This window comes from Tyto alba, unplaced genomic scaffold (assembly GCF_018691265.1).
Source record: "Tyto alba isolate M040663 unplaced genomic scaffold, T.alba_DEE_v4.0 Super-Scaffold_42, whole genome shotgun sequence".
Taxonomy (NCBI): Eukaryota; Metazoa; Chordata; class Aves; order Strigiformes; family Tytonidae; genus Tyto; species Tyto alba.
Window position 1 is genome coordinate 4,670,104 of NW_024881318.1, and position 19,814 is coordinate 4,689,917.

General features: G+C 39.4%; 1 protein-coding gene across 1 annotated transcript in view; it reads right to left on the reverse strand.

The window, feature by feature from the left end:
• Positions 1 to 19,814, reverse strand: part of DCC (DCC netrin 1 receptor) — a 592,838-nt gene that overhangs the window by 84,209 nt on the left and 488,815 nt on the right. The window contains exons 13-15 of the mRNA XM_042804693.1: positions 17,257 to 17,398; positions 14,550 to 14,660; positions 9,330 to 9,524 (exon numbers count right to left, since the gene is read on the reverse strand). Of these exons, the coding sequence (XP_042660627.1) occupies positions 9,330 to 9,524; positions 14,550 to 14,660; positions 17,257 to 17,398 (448 nt within the window). The remainder of the gene's footprint in view (positions 1 to 9,329; positions 9,525 to 14,549; positions 14,661 to 17,256; positions 17,399 to 19,814) is intronic.

Consider the following 19,814-nt stretch of genomic DNA (forward strand, 5'->3'; position numbering starts at 1 on the left):
GAGTTTCTCCTATGTTGTCAGCTAGAGAAAAACAGCTTTATTTGATTTCTTCTAGGAACTTTGTACATCAGCAATAGCTGCATTTCAGTGGTGGATGAGGAGATAATTTCTATGATATTATTTCATCGAATGTATCAGGTAATTTGGAAAGGAATCACTATCAGAAAGGCTAAAATGAATAACAAGGAGCTCATGATTTGCTTTTAATGAAGTAAGAGACCTACCAGTGAATGATCTTTGCTATAACACAACAAAATTAGCATATATTACATCTTCCAGTAAACTGAACAATCCATAATAACTGAAAAGAACTTTGTTCAATAAAGATAAACTTACCCAATGCTGTAAAATTCAAGAATGCCTTTTCCAAGGTTACAGAAGATGGACCTAATATATTCTTTGTGAGTGGAAAGCACAAAATATAAGTTTCAGAAATTCAGCACATTTTTTTCCATGCGAAAAGGAAAGAGCAATGTAGATTGCTGACTGAGGAATCACAAACAGAAACTTTTGGCTTGGGGAAATTCCAACCTGAATGTTAAAGCCCAATTCATACCAAAACATTTGTTTTGAGAATGAATATAAGAGAACAATAGGAACTTGGATTCACATCAGTGAATGTCACAAGCTCATCAAGAAATGATGGACAAGTGACCATATTTTCCTGTCTTCAGTTCCCGCAGTATCAATTTTTTTATTATTATTTTAAATTTTATTTAGTCTTTTGCCCTTAAGGTCTTTGAAGTAGAATCTTAGAATATGTTTCTACATTAACCGGACAATGAAACCTCAATCTCATCTTGAACTTCTGGGAGCTACTGTAGCACAAATAATAAAGATATGTTAATATGCAGACATGCTTAAAATATATCTTATATTTAATTGAAAAATGTCCCTGAGGAGCGCAGTTCTGCCCATCTGCTTCACGGAGATGTGAGGGATGAGGGACAGAGGGGGTCCTACACATCTTCATTTCAAATGAATATAACCTGACCTGCAACTTTTAAGCCAATCTCGCTGTTGAATCTGTTACAACGGGTGAGGCTATGCCCTAGCTCTTTGGCTGACAAGCTACGACTCCGGTCACCTTCCAAAAATTCGGTTAGGTAGCAACACCTGAGGGTTTGCCTTGCTCTGCTGCAGTGTGAGCTCCAGCAGCACCCTTCAGCGACTGGACCTCCTTGTCTTCTCACAGGCTGCGTCCTTGGCAAGGCACCTCTCGGCACATCACCCCGAGAAGCCACCACAGAGCCACCTTGGAGCCTTTGGGTGAGCGCACCGCGGGCAGCGCACGACCTTGCAGTGAGCCCGTGAAGGTCATGGCACCAAACCACCCTGCTGCAGCTGGCTGGCAACGGTGCGCCTCACTAGTCTGGGGGTGCCTCTACATTTATAGATGCTCTGGCTGATTCTGGAAACATTTAACTTCTAAAACACTGGGGAAAGTGTTCAACGGAGCAAAGAGAATTTACAATGAGAATCTGTTAAATGCTTTTATTTTAATGTAGTTCAGGAGAGAAACAGCAAATCTGTATTTACAGTTGTTTCTAAAATGTCACCTCATCATATATTACGCCTGCTTGCTGATTTCTCTTGTGAGCTATGTCCTGTGTGCATTATAACAAAGTGTGCAGGGCTTTTTTTAAGCAAGTAGTGTAATTTAAACATGCTTAGAAATAGGTCTTGTCTCCTGTGGACATGTGAACCTTTACAACTCCCGTGGTGCATTGCAAGCTCAGTGCACTCCATGTCAGTAGGGATGCGAAACAACAAAAAAATCCCTATGAGTATCACATACATTTGTTATTGATGTTACAAATGCAGCCAAACTCAGGAAAAGTTAAGTAGTTTAGTAGAAAATGAAATGTAAGACATATGGACAAATGAATAAAAAATGAACAACTGTGACTCGAGATGCCTCCCAACATCAGGGCAAACGGCATTAATGTACCAGGAAGGTTAACTTGTGTGTGGTCAAGGTTTCTTCAGGCGGTCGTACAGAAAAGATAATAATGAAAGTTGCACCATGAGGAAAGGTTATGTTTTCCTGTACAAAAAATAAGTCTTTCATCCAAGTAAATGTGCATCTATAGGCCTGGGTCTCTTAGCTGTTTTGATCTCCTTGGCATCCGTGACTGAGAGATCAGTGACACCCCAGAAGGCTCAGCATAGTGTTGTATCTGTCCCTTTTCCCTGAAAACTAAGCCTTGCAATAAAGCTTCCATTTTTTTTTTTTTTTGGTTGATTAAAAAAGATTTCTTGACTATCTGTATTATTTATATTATAATTTGGGATTAAGAGTTCTTATTAGTCATTCTGTTTTTTACCAATGAAGGAGGGAAATATTCAGCTCTTCCATTCCATCTGTTGTCAATAGATGTTAAACATTGTGTCAGGGAAGCCTGTTTAGCTATTTTTTACAGCTGGAGAACTGAGGCGTAAACAAACTAAAATGCCTTACAGAAAGTCAGCCAGAGTGAAGTGTAAGAGTGGATTTTTACATGTAGTTATATGGGCAGGCTAAAATTCACTTTAACACAAGGACACTCTTAAAATCCACACAAATTCTGAGTTGGGGACTTACACAAGATCTGTTCATGATATAAATAATGCATGGATCACAAACTGACCCTTTGCTTGGGCGCAATTTCCCCATACTCTGTAAGAAAGCAAAGTCAGGAAGAAATGAAAGAAAATTGTTGCAGGACGTATTTGCAGAAATGGCAGCATTCTTTAAATGACAGTCAGTTTTGAAAGGCAAGAAAGAAAATGAACAGTCTCTGGAGTTTCAAAGTGCCTTTACTTGTTAGTGTTTTTCTTTAATGTGATCTATGAGAGAAACAGTGAGATGCATAAAATTTAACATATTTTTGTTTGATTTTCACTGCTCCATTTTGTATTAAAAATGCAAAGTGAAGAAAACAACCCAAAATTACATTAAAAAGCTTTTTTGTTCCCTTTCATGTCTTTGTTATATTCCACAACTGTCATCTGCAAAGATTAAAGAAAATGACGAACCTTCTTTCTCTCCTGATCTGCAGTTAAGAAGAAGGTGAATTTGATGGAACCTTTTGTATTCCTACTGGTGTGTTTGTTAAAATATAAATTCAGATCTAAAAGCTTTATCTTCATTCCTTGTCACTTGTAATTGTTGATTTCTTTTAAAATTCTATTCCTTGAATAGTGCAGGGATCTCTAGAGTTTAACATCTGTGCCATCCAGAACACGGGTGCATCACCTGAACAACAACACTCGCCTCAAGGTACACCAAGACAAGACCACCCCAGCTGCCAACCTCTCACCGTGCCATATAGAGCCCCTTGCACTGGTCCATATAGACCAAGGGAGACCGTGCAGCCCCCTCCAGCAGTATAAAATGACTTACCAGTGTGAGTTGCTAATACGTTCTTACTATTCATATGGTAGCTCTAATTCTCCCAACTACTAATTAAGCAGAAATTGCTCATAGTCATTAGATTTTCTCTTCGGAGCTTAAAATTTTCAGATGTGTGTAGCTTCAGGCTTTATGGGAGGAGAGGGAGTAACTTTGAAAAGTCTTTGCTAGATTTTGCTTCATATTATGCACTTTGCTTTCATTGCTGTGCCAGCATGATCAAAGGTTCAAGTTAAAAAGAGACATGAAAATAATATTTCAAGATGTGCACTCCAGCTTCCCAATCAAACTCTTTCAAGAGGGTGCATATGAATTCCTACACACTCGGGGAGGTGAATGTATCTTTTTCTTAGGTCACATAAAGACAACTGTACTTAAAAACTCTTTAAAATTACACCTTGTTTTTCTGTTCTCGCGTACATAAGGGGGGATGAGGAAGGGATGTGCCCTGAAGAAGAAAGTCCACATTTCTGTAAGACTCTGGACTGTAGTGCAGCTTTCTCATCATATTTAGTTTTTAAATGGCTTGAATATCTGTAAAACAGTCATTTTAATACACATTTTCTCAAGGAAAGACTTAAGGCACTGTAGAGATGGAAGTATTATTACAGACGCAAGAGGAATTACTTTTTCTGACCATCTTAAAACTGAGTCTCAGGTTTTCAAATCCGCAACTCCCACCACTGTCTCACATGGTGCAAACCCTGTCATCAGCTGCAGAATTATTCCATGTTGTTAACGTATTGGAATATGCTATGATAAAGTTACCATGTTTCACTTTTCCAATACATTAATTAAAAATACAGCTTTATGATCTACTGAAAGTTTTATGCAAATTATTACAGCTAGTGAGGTGTTTCAGATATTTGGGCATTTATGTTTGCATAATTGGTAAATGGTAAATCTCCTTGGCATACTTCTTCCCTTTGCTTTTAAACATTTATTTCATGAGTAGGCTTTAATACAAAGCTCCATGGACATGAGCCCAGTCAGTTCATTATTATGCTTAACGCCTTCTGAGTTGGATCAGTACAGAAATCGTGACTTCTTAGGCATAAAAGATCAGAATCGGCACCTATGAATTTTCCAATATTGTTAAAAATACCATTTATCAGCCAACAACCTTGCCATTTATAATCACAAGAAAAAAAATTAAAATTATTAATTTTAAAAAAAAAAAAAAAAGACAAGAAAACTAAGTGATTCACTATAAGTGGGTCTCCTTGTTAGAATTATTAATTTGAGAGTCAGTCAAGCACTGATTTCTCTGTCACAGAAAAGGCTGAATGAGAGCAGGGGATGCTTGCTCCTGAAATTTATGAGACTGACATCAAGTATCTTTCATACACTGCAGAGAGAAAATACAACAAATCCTTCACTGACAAAACTTAAGTCTCTGGATATTCTTATATTCTTCTGCACCTGTGGAGAGCGTCTCCAAGGCAATATGACCACTCAGTCATGAGAAAATCACTCTATTTAATTCATTCTAGAGTACAAGTGTTACCTCTATATAGATGTATTCAAGATGATCATCACACAGAATAAAGTTCTCAATCACTATTATGAAAGACTGAGTACTTTTCTTCATGTTTTTGAAGTGATTTATTCAGTAGCTAAAGTGTGCTACTCAGACAAGTGCTGTAAGAGCTTGGGTACAGGCTGATTCAGGCATTAAAAAAGTTCTGCTTGAACGAAGTAATCAATTAAGTACCCGAAATGTGAGGCAAAGCTGCCATGAGTCGTGCATACCGGTGTTACACTTGCATTATCAAGAGGAAAGGCATTAAAAAGCAGGCCACTCTGTGAGCATGTAAGTCTCCATCCTTCCCTTATGGGTGACCTACTTAAGCAGATCATCCGTTGCTTCCAAGCCTGGGACTCTCAAGCAGTTTTAAAAGTATTTAGGATTGCAAAGGAGAAGTGTCTAATAGGATACCTAAAGAGACTTCGATATCTGACTCTGATCCAAAACCAGTGAGTACTAAACAGAACGCATTTTCAGTTGATCATTAGCAGCAGACTGAAGGTGCAAAGATCTTTGGAATTTCATCATCAGCTCTAGAACAGCAAATCCTGATGTGCAAATGCACACCATGGGTAAGTTACTGTTACGGACATCCACCATGGTCAACAGGGAGGAAAAGTCAGATGACTTTTCTTGCTGTGGTCTTTTCCTGCTTGATGGACTAGAGAAGTGACACGGGCTGATATGGCTCAAACTCGGGTGACTCAGTTAAACTTGTAAAGTTGGGTAAAATAAATAGTCTAGAGAGTAGGTCAGACAGTTTATCATTAGTTCTGTCTTACCACAAAGGTTTCACCACTGAACACTGACATACCACAACCTCAGGTGAAGCTACCATCTTCTCTACAACCTGGCCACAAAGAAGACAAACAGCCCTGAGCTTAAAGCAAGGGCTAGGTTTTGTTTCTGACTCTGCCTCGGTTTCATTTTATGATAGCAGGAAGTGATTGAGGATTAGATTTTAGAATTACAGAATTTCACATAAAATTACAACAAATTACTGTATTTCCAGAATTTTATAACAACGGTACCCAGCGATCCATATTCACAGGATGTGCGTGCAGGTGGCCAGCAACAACCCGTGGCTGCACCAACACGTTAAGGAAGGAGGAACAAAGTCCACACAAATATCAGGAGGAGGAACATATCCAACAAGCAGTAATTACAGCAGCAACCCTATCGCACATCTGTGGCAGGAACCACCAGGCAAAGGAGGATCACAGAGGCAGGAATTTCCAGGGCAACTGATGCTGGGAAGGGAATAAAGCCACTGAGCCAACCTGCGGGCTGTTAGCTCCAACTTTCAATACCTACGTGCATCCCTCCTCTCCACCTCTCAACTGTAAGGTCTTTGGAAAGACGTCCAGGAGGTGCTTTTGTGCAGGTCTGAAGACGGAAGGAAGAAAATTGTTCCCAGGAAAAAGATCAGGCATGCATGTATGCACACACGTATGGTGCCAGGGTATTTTGCATCCCTGTTCAGTCTGGCACAACACTAGTTTTAACAGAGGAGCTCTTCACCACCATTTCTCTCAGGGCTACAGCACAAGCTTATAGCAGTAAAATAATGCCACGTGTGGACCTGGGTTATTGGGTTTGGGCACCTGTATGTGAAAACAGTGACTGCAAACAAGAGTCAGGCAGGATTTCTGAAAGGCAGCTGATGTCAAACAAATCTGATTGCTCTTTAATGAAAGTATCTACCGCTCCAGAATCTAAATCATACACAGGTTTGCAGTGTGCTTCAAAATAGCATACAAAGGAAGGATAAAAAGAACTGCAGTGAACCTCGGGAAGCTGCAAAAACCCAATTTTTCAGCTAGATACATCACAGACAGGACTGCGGCAAAGTGGGGTGACCTCTCCACAGTTTCTGTCTAACGAGGCAAAGGAGAGCTGGGGAACAAGAGGAAGCAATCACTGAAAGCCACAAGGAACAAAAGGGATGAGGTCTCTGGAGGGGAGAGAAAAACTCACTGAAGTTCATCATTTATTTAGGTATCAGACTTCATTGTTGCCTTTGCATATTACGTTTAAGATAATGTATACCCCTCATGCATAGGTTTCACATGAAAATGTACAACAGGTGGGATGAGTCCACATAACACCTAGGAAATATTTTTTCCCCTTATTCCTGCCAGCAGCACATTTTGATTCATATCCCTATTGAAAACAGTATTTTTACTAGGAAAAGATTTCAGCCTCATCATTTTGTGTAATTTTCTTGTAATGGTTTCTAATAAAGTGGGTGAATAATGTAGGAAGTGTTGGCAACTGTTCTAATTTTTTAAAAGCTTTCTCTGGGCCCTTGGTCACATCCCTCTGGGGTTCATTTTCTGTGGATATTTAAATGATGGAATTTAATAAGTGCAATTATTCATGGAAATTGATTTTCAAAGTTGTACATGCGAATGTTCAGACAAGTCAAATTTAAAATATGCACTGACCAAAGTGCTTGTATCCTTACCCAGTTAGAGACCAGATGCATGCAGCTTATCTGGACAATGACAGTTAAGTTACACTGTTCACATTTTGAATATTTGCAATCAAAGCAAAAAATGTACAATGAAAAGATACTTTCCATTTGAATAATTAATAACTTTCATGAAACCTCAGTCCATTGGAGGATGTGCAGCAAAAAAACCCAACCCTGATTTCAGTGACCGAATTACTTGTAACTAAATATTTGATACACTCAAAACAGTTTCTTGACATTTTCTAGATGTCTGAGTGCTACTTCTGTAATTAAAGTGTTTTAGTGAAACATCCTCCCTGACTTGCTGGACTTTCTGTGTATTTCTGCCTGCTGGCAGAACATAAGAAAACCCTTTTAATCCACAGAAACAGTTCTAATAGCTGAAGTACACCATCCACTTTCCATGAATATCGACTGCAGTTACCCTATGAGAAGGCTTTTGTAGCTGCAAGTTGTTCCTAACACATCTCCCACCTGATGGTAGTGGCTATCAGAGGTCCTGTGAGCAGGTGTATTCACTGGTCATTTAATACTGGAAGGAAAACAAACACTAAACCTTCACAAAACCCAAGATATTTCTCCAGTTGGTAATCAAGACACTTTTAGTGAGAGCTAACCATGTGGAACTCTATAAAATTGAGCTGTGTAGGCATCTCCTCCTCAGCTTTTGTCAAAGCCCAAACACATTGGCTTAGATAGCCCTGTCCATATAATTTTATTTTCTAGTACTTCTGGGTCAACAGTGGTGTAAGACTGAACTGAAAACTCATTAAAGATATGAAACAACTTAAAATAGACTTGGGAGAAATTAAATCCCTTTTGGAATTAAAAAAAATACTTTTCATTTAATCCTGACCACTAGTTATTAGACACACGCATTCATTAGTAATAGTTTTTATCTTTATATTCCACAAAATTTCCTTCCATAGTCCAATCAGACATCTTTCCATTTTGCATAATGACTTCGTACTTGCACAAAACATTATCAAATCTGCCTTCTTCTGTAGAACCCACTGAATATTTGAGAGTGTTTATGCATGGCTCTTTGCAAATACCTCCATCATGAAATATACATCTGGACATAGAGAAGCTGTCTGATGAAGCAGCAGTAAAATCAGTTTATTCTACTCCCCAGGTTTCCCCAAGGAAACAGCAAAAAGGTTGGACGACGTGGTTTCATAGTGTCGTGTAATACCAATTCCAAAGAAAAGTGTCCTCAGATAACGGAGAGTTTTGGTTGGTCCTATAGAATTGAGATGACTAGTCTAGCTGTGCACCCCTAATGCACCAAGTTAATGAATCTTCCTGTAATATCTGATCGTTGCCAGGTTGCTAAGCAGAATTTACCATTTTTACTTGGAATAAAAGTGCTAAAGAAGAAATTACAAGGAAACCATTAAACGTTTTGCTTTTTGGCTGCCTTTAAACTTTGAACTGTTTTCCCAGTGCTAGGAGAACGGTCCATCACCACTGGAAGGATCCAGGTCCCTGTGTACCATGCTGAGAATTTAGATGAACTGTCACAGAGGCTGTGCCATGAATAATGAATAACCACCTCTCTCTCGGCACCATTTTGACAGACACAAAGTTGGAGTTTTGCGATTGCCATTAAATTCAAACATTGGAGGGCCAGCCCGGGGAATAATACCTTTAGGTCCAGCTTTCTTCACAAGTGGGAATCAGTATTAGGAGCACATGACTTAATCAGATCTACTGAATAAAATGAGCATTTGAGCAAAGAAATTTGACATATTTGAGAGTGTCCAGAGTTTTGAAGGTAAGAACAAACATAAAATGGAATGCAGAAGCAGCTTAAGAAAGCAACATATAAAGGAAGCACCAGTGAAAGCCTAAAAATAAACCTTCAAAAATAGCATAATCTCAGAGGAATCCGTTGAAATGAAATGAAATGAATGAAAACAATTACTCACCCAAATTTTCAATGGAGTAATAACGCTGTTTACTGTCCACTCGCACAGTCTCAGCATACGGACTGCCCACGCCATAGCCGATGATGTACCCACGGACAACAATGTTCGGGTTGAGCGGCGGAGTCCAACTCATGACAATACTTGTTGTCAAGGGCCTGACATGAAGAGAGCTTGGCTGGTCAGGAACCTGAGATTCTGGGATTAAAAAAAAAAAAAAAAAAAAAAAAAGAAAAGAAAAAAATAAGAAAGATAAAAGTATAAATTAATATTCTACTCAAGGTTTGAGTTTAGATTAAAATATTTGCACAAAAAACCCGACAAGGTGTCCCAGAGTTACATGCAAAGCTTACATGCAATTTAATTTCTGAGCTACGTCCCTCCCTTCCAAGCACACGGATAGACCTCCTCCTGTTTTAAACAGAGTATCTCCTAGGGCTTTCCACCTTTAGCATAAGGCTACAAGAGAGATTTAAAATAATGCAGGAAAATGAAAGATGACGGGCAAAAGAATTTCCAGGAGGACAACTTTTCTCTTCACTGGTCTATTTACAAGTTCAGCAGGATCCTGACAGCTGATTACACAAATTGTCCTGTGCTCACACATTATTTGACAGAACAGTTTACTTTGCTAGCAGCATACTAGTGTATTCTGGTAGTAATCTGTCTCTTTCCCGTGAAAACAAGAAGTGAATTTAACTCTTGAACATGCATCTCTTGCTTTGAAGCTGTTTTAAACAATACACCAACATTTCAGAAATGCAATAATAGAATGATGTATTTTATTTACAGGTATTCCCAGATAAAATGCCTCACTTTAAGTAGTAATTAATCACCTGGTGTCTACTTGCCTTCTACAAGCCTAATTTTACTATAAAGGTTAGATGAGTAAATGCCTTTTGTTTGAGTTTACCCAATAACTATCATATCACAAGTCTCTTCAGAGGAGCTGCACAGCAGCTTGTCTTTTTGAGAGCAGAAAGAGACAAGTTACTATTTTCCCCCAATAAAAAGGCTTGCAATATAATAGATGAAAGGTTATATGGAAGGCAACAAGGACAGCGTAGAAAAAACAGTAATAATGTAAAATGATGCAAACTCCAACAAAAGACACTTCACAGTTGTGAAGCATTCCCACTGTAAACCTTGGAAAAGGTGATAAAAAGAAGAATTAACACTTTTCAATAACCAGTGCCATACATGTGTCCTTGGTATTTCACGTGCTTTGAGATGAATTCTTATAAACACAATTAGAGTACTCTGAAAACCTGTTGCACCTTCCAGGAAGTCTGATTAGTACGTTACCAGTCTGAAACACCCAGAAATTTTAGAAGTCCTTTGCATTCAAGTCCTTAAAATTGCAAAGCACGGGTCTTGTTTAAAGGTTGAAGAAAATTCACTGAAAAGTCGCTACTCACAAAAAGAAGAAACATTGCACCAGTAGTGCCACTGTAAGTCAGGTTAAGTTGCCATTTACCCCCAACTCCACTCCCAAACTTTGTTTTAATGCAGAAGCAAAAGTTACTTGAGCAGCTATTCCTCAACAGTGCTGTTTGAAAAACAAATGACAGAAGCATTTCTTACAAGCCCCAAAGATAAAATAACAATTTAATGCCTTGAAATGAGAAGCTGGATAACATAGCAATACTGCAATTCCTCGAACTTCCTAAAGTAGCAATTCTCAGGCAGCAAAGGAGATCAGAGCATTCAAAGAACCGATTGCCTTCAAATGATAATTTTTACATCTGACACAACACAGGGATTTAAATTGCAGTACAGATACCTCTAGGCAGCCGTTTAGGTTAAAACTACTTTATTCAAACATTTCATATTCTTTATTTCAAACAATTCAAATATGTGATTCATGCATTTCAGAGATAAATCATGACTTCTTGTTTCAAAATGCAAAAGGCAGTTTAATTTCTTGAACCTTTCTTATGAATTAAGTCTCTAAAATGAAGCTGGGGTGAACAATATTTTTGAACTATTTTTTTAACATTAAAGTTTCATAAACTCAGAGTTGGATTTTGAAATTTTCATTTTTTTTTGCCTCAGATTTCTGTATAAAGCAATTTTAATTGCATCTTGATTAGATTCACTTTCAACTGTTTTCTGGAAAAAAACACATTTTTCTTACTATGAAACAGATCCAAATTTTATAATTTCTGTCATGTATTTCACGAACCAAAGTACAAAGATAAATGTCAGAATCAACTATTTTTTTCCCCTCAAACAAAATAACTTTTGTGTCTCTTCACAAGGAAACACATTTTCCACCGTAAGGACTTCTGCCAAACATCTAAATCCATCAATTCTTCAGGAAACTGGTCCATCCAGTCTTTGCATGGCTCTGCTGATTTTCAGTGCCCCAGAACTCAGATATCCAGGAATAAAATTCTCACTGAAATATGTATCTCATGTTTCTGCTTTGTCAGGCCATTGCCTTGAAGTTCTAGATCAACACATTTACTTTTGTATCTCCTGGGCTTGAACGCGATGCCAGAACTACTTCTGAGAAGCAACCTTGAGATCCCATTCTCCTACATGAAGTCCCAAATGAGCCAATTTTGCAGTCCCCCTCCTAACTGCACCAAGACTTTATAATTTTCCCCTCGGGTGAGGAAATCTTTGAGTACTTTGGGTACGAGCTGTGGATGTCAGACAGTCCCCAGACCAGCATCTGGCACGCAGGAGGAGAGCTCCTCAGGAGATGTGTCCATGAAACCAGATTTCCTGCTGCTGCATTTCTTACTCTCTTCCCTTATGGACAATTAGGATCCCAGGAAATGGAAGCTGAAGTTCTGTGTCACTGCCTGGCGTGACATCTCCTGCTGGGATGCCACATCTGCTCACATGTGCCTCCGAGTCCTTCTCTGTGTTTCTATGAGATGGCTCGAGCACCCTCATCTTCCACCCAGGGGATACTGCACTTAGTGCTACTTAAAGGTTCCTAATTCCACTGTCGAGCTTGAAAAACACCTTACATTTGGGTGACTAGCAATTTTCTTAGATGTGCAAAGATGTATGTCTTACAAAGTCGAGGCACTTTTTACTCATCCTATTTTGTTCACATATTTCCTCCATCACTTTTCAGTATAAATTACAATATGATAGCAGTCTAGCTTGTCATGCTCTTAAAGCACTAATTTAGAGCTGAAGCTAAACTACATTGCTGTCTAATATGTATAACAGCTTCCATCTGTTCAATGCAGTAATCAGAAACCAAGCATCCTAAACCCAGTTTCCTGGAAGATACCTTTGCTAAGTTGATCACAGATTCTCTTGCATCCTTGCTCAAGCTATTTAAAACTGACTCTTTGGGGGAAACACTGCTTTCATTTTCTATTTTTTTTTTTTTTTCTTTTTAAAGCACAAAATTTGAGGCTTAAAATAAATATTTAAAACCTTCCCAGATGTCAGTAAAGACACGCGAGCTTTCTAGGGAACCTTGCGGAAGCAGCTATGTTTGGATTTCTAATCACTTTAAAAAAAGACACTAATTAAAATGAATATCCATCGGGATTTGATGCTGTTCTCCGGGATACTGTTTGTGTTGCTGATGCCAACCAGGCTTCCAGTGAAATCAGGAGAAACTGCATTAGCCATAGCAGCAGAGAGGGAACTGCAGTTACCAGCCTGTGCTCCAGCCCATCCCTGGTTAGCTGACACTTGCAGGATTCTGCATAACTACAGTAATAAGTGGATTTCTCCCCAGGGTTTATCAGGGCATTTGCAACTAGTATGCCACGGAGTGCATTCCCAGCATCGGGCTGCTGCAGCTTCACAAGCAGAATTCATCACTACTGCAAATGTGAATGCATGGAAATACAACACATGAACAAAATAGCTTTGCTTGAATTTATTCACGTGCACCCACTTCCATCACGTATCTCCCGTGATTACTCAATTAACGTCTTTGCATGCACACGTGTATTTGGGCACAACAATTTCAAAGGAATGTAGTGTGGACTAATTACAAATCAAACTGAATATGCTCAAATGTGTTACTTTCTTTTTGCATAGTGCAGTGTGTTCAGAATTTATCTTTTACTGTCACCAGTGAGGAGTCAGCTGTTTGCACGTTAACAACATCACTTCTCAAACTGCTGTCTAGCCAAAGCACAATTAGAGAGATATCATCATGCACGGCAGCATGGTGTGATCCGTTGGTATAGTTACACCACGTCTAGAAGCACCACCTCTTCTTTAAAACCCTGATGAGAAACCACAGGTACTGGTTCTCCCATTTTGCGTGCCATGCACTGCAGTCACTCCCAGTCTGCTGGAAAATTGTGTTTGGACATAGGGAAAGGCAGAAATTCTTCAATTTGCAAGGGTTGATTTTGAGATCATAAGGAAATCTGGCCAGTCAAAAGAAAGGCAACATCAAGTACTACAGTGCATTTAATCTGATTATTTATTTATTCTTTCATCCAGTTTGGTTTTAATCCTTTTTAGGTGAATTATTTTGTTTTAAAAATCATAGCAATTTTCATCGGTTTCCTTGTATTTCCTATTCATCTTCTTTCTAATATATATTTGCTTCTTATGGATTGTCTGTAGCTTTGCTGTAACTTCCATCTGTCAGATTCTTTGTTCCATTTGATTTGCACTCTGTTTAATTTTTTAGGTAGACATTTTCATTACTCTCCTTTTATTCCTTTACTACTTCAAATATTCCAGTCATTTTATCTATCTCTTTCATTTCAGTGTTTTTCCTCCCTTTTGTGTCAGCATCTGCACTGATTTATATAGCTCACAGTTTTCAGGTATCTGCAGCTCATCATCTTTCACTAATTATTCAGCTTCATTGCCAACCTGCATTTCTAACATTTGCAAATAAAGACTGGGAAACGGGATTTGACCTATTTGAATATTTGTTTAATGAATTGTTAGGTTTGTTGGCATCGTTTTCATTGTTTCCTTGATTGATGGTGTTTATCATTTATGGAGGTACAGATTCACTTCATCGTAGTACTGTGAATGGCCCTGATGCTCAGGAGCTAAATTCTGGCACAGAATTATTTTAATAAAGGTTTCTGACCCTTTGGTCCTGGTGATGACTGAGAAACACAACCCAAGGCATATGGGGCCCAGGAATGTCAGGAAACATCTGTTGGTGGGTGTTTAGACCCTGAGCATGTCACCCTAACCTCAGCCTGGGTGGCACCCCTCAGACAGAAGCCTTTAGGAGACGACAGCTTTTAAAAGAGATGCATTTACCGTCGAGATCGTTCTCAGGTGTTTCTGCTGTGTACCAGTCCGAGGGGGGCCCTGTCCCATTCACCGTCATGGCAGCCACCTGGAAACTGTACTGGCTTCCTTTCTCAAGTCCTGTTCAGGAGAAAAAAAAAAAAAAAAAAAAAAAAAAAAAAAAAAAGGGGAAATAAAAATCAGACACAAAGAAGAAGACAAATAAAGAAAATTAATGAAAATACCAGAGTTTGCAGTAGAATTTGTGTAAAATGAAATCTCTAATAATAGTCCTTCAGATTTGCTGTATGTAAGGAAATACATAGAAATGCATACATATAAATATATATATATGCATATTCATAGAAATGTGTTCCCCCAGCACACTGCGGCCCTACGCAGCGTCCTGTTGCCTGGTTTGCTGACTGAGCTATGCGGCACTTGTACGTGGGGATGTCGTACGGGCAGCACCCTCCGAGCGATGGCTGGGCAGGGATTTAGCAGAAAAGCTGTGGGGGGAGGCTGTTATTCACCTGGGAAAAGAGATTTCTGACTAAAAGGAAAGGTTTCAAAAATTGAATGAGGGCTGCACTGGCCCAGGACTAGTTTGGGTCTTAATTCCCATCGGTTGTGCTCGTACATACAAAATTAATCAAAATCCAATTAGTAGAAAAATGAAGAATTGTTTTACATAACTAAGGCATTAATTGCACATTTAACAAAACCAGCCCACTGCTTTTAACACACGGGGAACTGCAGGTACACTCTCATGCATAAAATTTGAAGGCTAGGAGCTAGGTTAGCAACTGAAGAGCGTTTTGCTTTCTGGTGCTTCTGATTAACTTCAGAGCACACAGTTCAGACAAAAACTATGGAGTCTTACCAATATTATGAAATAAGCACGAATTCAGAAATAGACGTTTTCCTCTGTGGCTAAAGCCATCAGAAAACAATTACTGAAGTGTTCCTGAATGTGCCACAAGACTTCTAAGTCCCTGAGGTGGGGATACAGGTTTATCTTTTTGCTCAGTCTATACTGACCACAAAGCACAGGGAAAAAAATCTTTAATTTAATTGCAAACATTCTCTGGAGAAGAACACTCATAATTAAAAAGAGCAGTTTAACATTTAGCTGACATGGAAGCCTACTCTAAAATTGATAGCGGCTATTTAAAAACCTGCACTGTAACTCTGAACTCCTTTGCTATTGCAGATGTTCTTATTATCCCATAAAGCACCTGCCTACCAACTAGGATTGCAGCAAAAATTGCCGACATGTTAATATTTAAAACGTCCATTTAGAAGAGCCACATCGCTCGGTCTCCAGCAATCACAATATATGCATGCAGAAAGTAATAATGAGATCTGGATATTTTTTTTAATTGCTTTCTCAAACACGTATTCCCAAGCTTTGTGAAACAAAGCACTTCACTTCGGGCTGCACGGAGCCGTCGGCAGACGGGCAGCAGGCAGGCTGGGGCTGCCGGCAGCCCACAGTCCCACCAGGACTCCCGCAGCGCTTCAAGCCCGGAATAATTCATGTGAAAGAAGGAGTTTGCTCGAGACGTGGGGATCTACAGCAACAGAGATTAATCTGTGCTGCTCCCACGAGGCGGACAGCGGCTTTAACTTCCCGCAGTCTTTCCCCCTTGCCGAGGGTGCGAACCGCAGGGATGGGACCCGCAGCGGTGGCGGCCGCTCCGGGACTTGCACTGCAGAGCTACATTTTCTTCTCTAAGGCATCACAGCAGCAGCAACTCAAACATCTGAACAGCCCTCATCATTATTTCTCCCTTATTTACCAGAAAATAGATCCTTTTCAACTTGTCTAACATGCTTAACATGCTGTCTCCCCCCAGAAAGTTGTTTGTTGTGCAGCCATTAGTTATGTTGCCTTCGTAAGAGGCTCCATGGGGACTTTGGTCAAGAGCCTAGGTTAGATGACCAAGATGAAATTTCACTATTTAAGGTCTTCCTCATAAAAATGTTCTACTTTTGCTTTTATTTAATTTTGAAATTAAAAACTGCTTTTCCTTCCAAAATGGAAAATTATACGGTTCATTCTGAAATATGCAATTCAGAATTACTTCTGATTCTCACAGATTACACTTTACATGTGAAAGTAAACATGATGCAGGTCATTTGAGGTGAAATCATGGTTATACTGAATTCAGGGGAAAAACTTTGACAAAGTTTAGTTTTCACCCTTGGTGGTCTGCTGCTTTCTCAGTTATGTTGTGGGCATAATGCAAGAACCCCAGTGAACTTCATTTTCACCTACCAGAGTTCGCTGTTACCCTTACAATACTCATCTGGCTACTTTCATTTATTGGAGTCACAGTTTTTCTATGATCTACTGTTGCATTTTTTATTCTGTGAGGAGATATTTTCCATTGAAAATCTTGGAAAAGAAATGGGAAACTGATATTTTGGCACCCAGAAGAAAACAGAAGATGCTGACTGAGTGCTCTAAAAAAACAGCAGAGGCTTAAGACACTAGACACAAGAATTTCAGCCTCAAATTCATTAATGATAAAATCCAGGAGACAAACATATGATAAAAACATTAAGGAAAAAATTGGTTTAGAAAAAGCACCATAAAGACTGTCTTTGTACAACACAATAAATGCTACCTGCCAGCAAAGAAATCAATGTTCCCTTGAAGTGAAAGTATATTTTATTCCCAAAGCATTTAATTCATCAAAACCTTCCAAGGCTGTACCATGTGAACACTGACCTGTGAACAAGTACCAGAGGTTGTTTGGCTCCAGTGTTTCAATCTCACCCCTGCGGGTAGTCTTTCTATGTCGGATTTTATAGCCTGTAATAAATCCATTTTGAGTACCTGGTGGTGGAGGCAACCAGCTAACTTTGATGCTCTGTAAAAGAAGAGATATTATTGTTGATTTTTTTTTTTTTTTTTTGGCAAGGAAATAACAGAAATAAAGCACATAAAATGAATAGGAAAAAAAAAAAAAAAAGGAAAAAGGATATGTTTTTCTAATAACAACATGTATTCAACTAAGTTATTATTTTGAGAAGAAAACCAAATCAAATCTAAAAAGATTCACATGGGCATAAAGAAAACTGTACATTCTCTAGCAGTGAATGGCTATAGACAATGGATTTATATAGTAAATTTTCTCCTTTTTCAAGATTTTTTCACTTCAATGGGCCACTAGAATACCTAGGGTGCTAGAAATGTCAGCTCTGGGGTTGAGAAGACACTGCAACTCATTTCACTTTGCAGTCCAAAGTTGCCTTTTTTTGACTGTAGGATACAAATATCAACCTGAGCAGCTCTAACAATTTTGTATAATTTTAATTCTGGAGACATTCACGGAGACATTACGGTACTCTTGTTATATCAATGTAAAGGAAGTCAAACCTCTTGGGAATAAACTCACTGCCAAGCTGAACATGGAAAGGAATTTTCACTGAGCCATTCATCAGAGTCAACAGCAATACAATTAACCATGACCAATCACTTCTTGCTTCTACATATTCTTGTCTAGTCTAGATTGTACGAGGGATCTTATCTCAGCCTAATAGCCCAAAGTGAAGCTGTCCCTTCCTGATGGACCCTGGCACACCCCTTGATGGCAGACACCCGCCTCTGCCACCCCTCTCCCCTGAAGGAACGTCGTCTCTGCGATACAGACGCCAGCCCACCTACTTGGCCATCCCCATCCCCTTCTCCCCCACCTCCTCTTCCTTCCCGTGTTTGGCGGAGGGTGCGCGGCAGGTTTGGGCTGCGCTGCAGCGATCGCTTTCTTTACAGCCCCGTTTATTTCCCAATAAACCCCAACACTCAGCGGTGCTTCCAGACTCTGAACAGCAAGATCTCCTCCCCGAGCGGCAGCAGCTAGTTCAGCGCACAGCGGCGCATACGCGTCTTTTCTCGGCATCGCTTTGGATATAACTGCATGGGATTTCATCCACTCTTTTGTCTCCCAGTGCCTCCGCATCGTTAGGATCTTCAGCAATCAGCTCTAACTTTTGCTACGCTGGGTCGTTAACCCATGTTTCCTCACTCTCCATCCTGTTCACCAGACAGTGTAGACACTTCGCTGGGCAACCCCACTGCCGGCGCTCCTCGGCCAAGACAAGCCAAAACCTCTCTCCATCCTTCACTCTCTATCACATCAGTTGATTATCACAGAGGGATCTTTTTCCTTACACTGCATCAACTGCTTTCCTTCAGGAGCCTTTTGTGAGGGATCTGATCAAAAGGCTTTAGGAAACCCAAGCCAACGATATCAATTGGATCTCCTTGCCTATATGCTCAGTGATTCCTTCAAAGGACTCTAATAGGCATGTGAAGCAAGACCTTCCTCCACAAAAGATGTATTGATCCCTCCTCGTCATATCATGTTCATCCATATGTCCATTCATTCTATTCTTTATTACAGTTTCTATCAATTTGTGAGAAAACCCCACCAGATTTACTGGGCTGGACTGATAAGAGAGCTGATATTGTACATCAACATTTCTCTGCTAAAACAATCTGGGCACCAGCTGTTTCTTGCAAGTCTCCAATCCTTTGAATGTTTTCACACAGCACGATATAAAGCATTCAGGGTATTACGGGTTTCTCATGGAGCAAGACCTCACAATTGCACAACTGTATCTATTCTATCTCTTACAGCACTGTATTACAATTTTTTAGACAAAGAGAAAAGACAACCACATCACAGTGGATAGTTTTTGACCAACTACATTTTATTACTATTACTGAGTTGCTTAGTTCCTGCATAAATATGTTATAGCACAAACCAAATTAATTATTGCAATAGAAAAATCAATTTTGCACATATACTGTCCAGTGATTTATTGTTACAATCAATTATATATTTCAAAATCAATACTTCTGGTTTTCATTGAGTAGTGAAAAAATGCTGAGGTTTTTTTGCATTAGGACAGAACAACCTTCATTTTCAAACCAGAGCACAATTGTTTTAAAAACAGATTTGTTCACTTTGCATATTGAAATTGCCTACATATAATATGTTTATGAGAGAATGCAAACACCCAGAGCGTGGCTTTAAAACATATTTCTGTTGACAGCTCTGAGGACATCCACAAGTAACTCACTGTTTGCTACCAATGCACACCCAACTCTCTGGATCTCTGTGCAACACTGAGCCAAGCTCTCACCACAGGACTTCAGCATCTGCATACATTCCAGCCCAGCCATGAGAAGACACTTAGATGGCCCCATTTCCCAAGTAGAGAAGAAAGCAGAGCATTTGGATTTTTTTTTCAGAGGAGGGTAGTAAAGAACAACTCAATTTT